Below are 6,131 nucleotides of genomic sequence, written 5' to 3'. Positions count from 1 at the left end.
TTTTTTTTTCTTTCATATGTGCTTATATGGGCTCCTTATATCATTTGGTTCTTTGGTGTCCTTTTGGAGTTTCTAAGTGTCCTTTTTTGGAAAGACATCTAAATTTATCTTGAAAAAAGCTTGCAGAAAATATAGATTTTTGAGAATCACCCTTCAATCTTTTGGTTTACTTTGTGTGTGTGTATATATATATATATATATATATATGCGCAGCACTGAATAAACAGCAACACACTGCTTTTATAGATAGACTACTCTAGAATATCATGTACTTTCCAAACTAATACACTTTCAAGAGCATCAATTTCAGCTATGATACAGCTACCTAGACAGGAAGACGGTTCAATTTGGAAAAGTACTTATGTTTGATTTGAGTGTATTGACCTGTGCTGGGTAATGTCACCATGTTTGAGGGTTCACTGGGTGGGCTGATGCCCCAGGGGTTACAGGCACTGACTCTGAACTGATAATGGCCACCAGGAATCAGATTCTCAATCTTCACACACACGTCTGCAGTGGAGACCACCGACTGGTGCCACACCAGAGAGTCTGCACACAAATACATACACACAAAAGTTACAGACATACAAAACTTTAATATGATTTTTATTTTTTTTCCTGGAGGATCATGTGACATTGAAGACTAACGTGATGTGACACTAAATGGCTAATACACTGTACATCAAACTCTAATTTCAAAAGAGCAAAATTAGTAGTTTTCCATTACATGACCCCTTTAAGTGTCTCTCATTACAACAGAAAGCAGGCAGTAGTTCTCACTTCTCTCAGTGGATGTTTGGCTATGCTGAGACTGCTGGGAATGTACAGCTGTGCAATTGTTTACCTTCCTGCCTGTATTCCACAGTGTAGCTGGAGATGGCAGAGTTTCCTGAGCTGGCTGGAGGAAGCCAGTGGACAATCACTGCGGTGCTGCTGGCTTCCTGTGCCACAGGCCGAGCAGGGGCTGCTGGGATACCTGCACCAGAGAACGTGAGGACAGTCAAACATGTGGGAAGGTGAGTTGTACACTCGCCATCTTTATTCCTCTTTGTTTCTTTTTACCTTGTACTTTAATAGATGCAGATGAGGAGGCAGTGCCATGATCATTCACAGCCACACACGTGTAGATGCCAGTATCCTGAGGCATCAGATTACAGATCTTCAGCACTATATCACCTGATTCCCTGAAGTTGAGCAGGCACAGCAAACAGAGAGAGCGTTACTTTAGAAAGTTACTTTCAGAAATAACAATATAATGGCAAAATCATCATCTTAGAAATCTTTAACGAAAGCAATTATATATACAAATATATATTTACATTCAAGTTTATTAGACTAGTATTATCTTTAAGGAGGTCATTTAATACAGTTTAAAGACAATTGTTTCATTGTTTCATTATACAATTGTCTTATTAGTTATAATTCATTTTAGTTTTTCTTGCTTAAATAAAATAGTTAATACAATAATTCACATAATACAGTTTTTTATTCTTTTCATTTATTTATTTTTTTAAGTTCATAATCCAAAACCTATCACCCACGTGAAAAACTAATTGCCCCCTTAAATGTAAAATCTGCTTTAGTTCAGCCACATTGGAGGGATTTTCGATCATGAAATGCCTGTTGAAGGTCCTGCCACAGCATCTCAATTGGAGTCAAGTAAGGACTTTGTCTAGGCCACTCCAACATTTTAAATGTACTTTTTTTGAGCCATTCAGAGGTGGACTTGCTCCTGTGCTTTGAACCATTGTCTTGATGCATAATCCAGTTGTACTTGAGATTCAACTTCAAAAGACCGTACATTCTCCTTTAAGATTTTCTGGTAGAGAGCAGAATTCATGTTTCCCTCAATTATTGCAAGTTGCCCAGGCCCAAGCAAAACATCTCCACACCAGAACACTGCCACCACCATGCTTGACTGTATAAGTATGATGGGGTTTTTGTGTGTGTGTGTGTGTGTGTGTGTAATTCAGTGTTTGGTTTACATCAGATGTAACCTGTCTTCTAAACAGTTCCACTTTCAACTCATCAGTCCATAAAACATTCTCCCAAAAGGTCTCCTGCATTAGCAGTGGTTTTCGCCTCACACTTGTCGATGGACACCATTTTCGATCAGTGTCTTTCGGTTAGTGGAGTCAAGAACACTGACCTTTATTGGTGCACGAAAGGCCTCCAGTTCCTACAATGCTGTCCTTGGGTCTTTAATGACTTCCTTGATGAGTTTTCGCTGTGCTTTCGAAGGAATTTTGGAAGGTCGGCCACTTCTGGGAAGGTTCGCTACTGTGCTGAGTTTTTTCCCATTTAGAGGTAATGGCTCTCACTTTTGGTCTTTAGATTTCAAGAGTCTTTGAAATAGCTTTTTAACCCTTCCTTGATTTCAATCACCTTCTTCCTTATCATTTTTGGAATTTCTTTCACCTTTAGTGTGTTACTGGAAAATAAATACCTTTTTAACAACTTCATGCAGTTGAAAAAGGTGTATTGAACAGGTTGGTCGCGTCTAGTCCAACTGAACACCATTATGAATGCAGTTTCATAGATTTGGGGAATTAATTACAATGGCACATACATTTTCACACAGGCCTAGTTGGTATTAGATAACTGTTTTGCTTTAATAAGTAACATTGTTTAAAACACAATTTAAAAACGGTGTTTTGTGTTTACCCAGGCTGCCTTTATGTTAGATTTTGTTTTTATTTCTGAAGCTACTTATCTTTTTAGCATTGGGTGGGGATTGAAAAATTACAAACCGTGTTTTGTTTGTACAGTGCTTTTGTATAGGTGGGTTGAGAACCAGTCAATGGCACAGTGGCAAAGAAAAAAAAACAGAGGAATCATGGGACAGTTACATAACAATGAGACTTCTGAGGTTACATGGGTACTGTTTTCCCACAAAAGAAATTCAGAAGACATGATCTGAACTTGAATGTAAAACATTTATTTGTTCCTCAACACTTTCCTGAAAGCAAGCATACTGCAATATACACTCAGTAACAAAGCTGCAAAGCTGTCTCTGGGGCAATACCCTTTCAAAAGGTACCTGTATTAACATGTATTATTTGGGTACTAATTAGTGCTGTCAAACGATTTAATCGCGATTAATCGCATCCAAAATAAAAGTTTTTGTTTACATAATATATGTGTGTGTATACGGTGTATATGTATTATGTATAAATAAATACAAACACATGCATGTATATATTTAAGAAAAATATGTTGTTTATATATTAAATATATTTATATATAATATAAAATATAAGAATATGATATTTTAACAATTTTGTTCAATAAAACCATATGATTTCTTGCTTTTGATACTTTATTTGAACTAATTAGTATTGCCTCATTGCTATTATATATGTATTTTAAGTAATTTTAAAGGCTATTGTTCACTTACATCTATTTTTATTACCACAAAAAGAATAATTATAATTACAGGGCCCTATGAAATTCGTTTTATTTCCAAATTCAGTTTTGTTCCATTTTCATTTTTCTATACACTGTTTTAATATTAAATTACATTTTATTAATCAAAAAGCCTGTCTAATTAATTGAGTTTTACAGAGTTGTTAGTGGCAGCCCTAGATTAATCGTGATTAATCGTTTGACAGCACTAGTACTAATATATACACAGGTAGAAATGTGCCTTTGAGGTACTAATATGCCTCCTTTAGAGGTAAATATGTACAAAGGTGTACCTTCTGACAAGGTACTGGCCCAGTGACAGATTTGCATTGTGACTGATTGTGGATTTGTACCTGATATTGATCGTGAATCGGTTATTGTTGACCAGCAGACTTTGATCGGGTCCTTTCAGGGTGATTGTGGGCTTGGGTCGAGCGCAGACTTTACAGCACAGGACCACCGTCTCCCCCAGAGCACACGTCACGTCCGCTAGAGGCGTCAGGAACTCCGGAGCCACTGTACATCAATACACAGCACAATGTCACTCTGATGGATCTTCTCTTTCATCTCACTTCATTCAAGGAAAGATTTAATTCCATTTCTAAAACAAGCTACAGGTGAAATATGTATGATCACAATATACACTAGCAGAAAATACAAATAAACCAAATATCACTGCATCTGTACATTAATAAACTCACCATCTTGGATGAAATTAGGGTTCAGTAACTGCAAAACAGTCAGATGAGTGTTACATGTGCATCCTTTAAGCATTCTAGACAGAGTCATATACTGAATGTATATGACTCTACAAAAAAAGGAGGAAGTTTTATGTTGTGTCATGTCAGCACAAGCCAACAGAGGGCAGAACCATCGCATGACATGATAGACACTGGCTGTATTTGAAATGACATACAACTTGTACTATTTTTTCCATATTAAGATATGGGGGAATTGTAAGTGTTGCATGTTAGCACGCTATTTCGATTTCAGCCATTGTGTATGTTCAAAATAGCATACTAGCATACTACTAACACCGTTTCTGCAGTGTGCTATTATTGTGTAGTATGTCAAATCCTGAATCCAGACCAAATACATTGGGAAAATCAGAGACATGCATCCAGAGCACACAGCTTGTGATTTCCAGAAACACAATGTGCTCTGACTGACCTTGGATTTCCAGTGTGATGAATTAAAAATATCAACCACAAATATCTTTTTTTAGCATGTAATATTGGTGGCTGTCCATCTTTCAGTTATAAGAGCCAGTCGTCTTTCTGACAGAGGCCTCATCTGGTTTTTCTGTTCTAGAGCAACCAAAAAAGATTTTATCCTAATTTCAGTAAATCCTACATTATTATTATTGTTTTTTTTTTTTCAGTGCTGGATATTCTGCCCAGTATGCAGTAAGAATTAAGATTTGAATTCAGTACTTCTTTCTGAACATTGCCAAAAGCTTTACACTGGGGTTAAGGCCCATTCACACCAAGAACAATAAATATACAGGTAACTAAAACAATAACTACATTAGCAGCCATACCAGGACGATACCTGATATTAACATTGTTCATTATAAGTGTGTGATATGGTTATTTAGTTTATTCTGATGTGTGAATGATGAAAGTGAAGTCTGAAAGTGATTTTATTTTAGCTGTGGTGTGAACTTCCTTGATTTTATAGAATTAGAATGATTATGAAAACTTTATAGTTTTTGTCCTTGGTGTGAAAATGCAAGTCACTCCACACAATTAGTTAAAATAAAAACTTACCAACAACAACGTAGGCCAAATAAAAACAACACTCATGTAAAAAGAGGTTTAGACATTTCTTTAGATTAGAGCTTTAAAAAGCATATCTATTTACTAATAACTTCAGTTTATTACAAAATAATAATTACAATAAATAATCACAAAAAAAATTAATAAATACAAATCTTATTGGGCAGCATGCATCGAGATCAGTATCTCTACCTCCATACTAGTTTTGGGGTCTAGTTCATCCTCACAATCGGACTCATCCGAGCTGCGGGAATCCTGTGGTTTGGATTGAGAGAAAAGAATGTTACACACTTACAGAAATACAGAGGGACGGAGAACTCCAGGCCAAAATGACAGGAAGACAACAATCCTTATGTTTTGAAATTAATTACTTATTAGTGTCATTAATTACAAATGAAGAAAATTGAACTTTTATACTGTGGCATTTTACGTATGTCTGTACATCACACACACACACACACACACGCACACACACACACAGAAAGACACAGACACACACACACACACACAGAAAGACACAGACACACACACACACAGAAAGACACAGAAAGACACAGACACACACACTACTACTACTACTACTACTACAAATACTACTACTACTACTACTACTACTACTAATAATAATAATAAAGTTTATTAAATACATTTGACTATATAATTGAGATTATTAAAAAAAAACTAAGACTGAAATATTGGGGTAAAAACAAACAAAAAAACAAACAAACCCTACCCAACCTTTATATTTTAAGTGTGACACGTACTTGTATTACTCTTAAATTGTTAGCAGATTATGCAGTAATCATTCAACTTTTCAATGTAAAACACCTAAAAAAAGCTCATATTTGAAACATTGTTTGTGACTGTCAGTGTCATGCTGTCATTGGACAAACGCAAGCGGGGTGAGTGATGTGTTCATTTCCACACAGGTGAGGATGCAGCCCGCCC

At 36.0% G+C, this 6,131-nt stretch overlaps 1 protein-coding gene across 1 annotated transcript in view; it reads right to left on the bottom strand.

The window, feature by feature from the left end:
• The window catches only part of LOC107742947 (kalirin-like), a 48,689-nt gene that overhangs the window by 6,181 nt on the left and 36,377 nt on the right, over positions 1-6,131 (bottom strand). The window contains exons 17-22 of the mRNA XM_016556030.1: positions 5,376-5,438; positions 4,107-4,134; positions 3,759-3,921; positions 1,063-1,184; positions 845-976; positions 385-549 (exon numbers count right to left, since the gene is read on the bottom strand). Coding sequence (XP_016411516.1) covers positions 385-549; positions 845-976; positions 1,063-1,184; positions 3,759-3,921; positions 4,107-4,134; positions 5,376-5,438 — 673 coding nt within the window. The remainder of the gene's footprint in view (positions 1-384; positions 550-844; positions 977-1,062; positions 1,185-3,758; positions 3,922-4,106; positions 4,135-5,375; positions 5,439-6,131) is intronic.

Source organism: Sinocyclocheilus rhinocerous, unplaced genomic scaffold, assembly GCF_001515625.1.
Source record: "Sinocyclocheilus rhinocerous isolate Xijiao unplaced genomic scaffold, SAMN03320098_v1.1 scaffold45, whole genome shotgun sequence".
Classification (NCBI taxonomy): domain Eukaryota; kingdom Metazoa; phylum Chordata; class Actinopteri; order Cypriniformes; family Cyprinidae; genus Sinocyclocheilus; species Sinocyclocheilus rhinocerous.
This window is presented reverse-complemented; position numbering and strand designations above follow the sequence as displayed.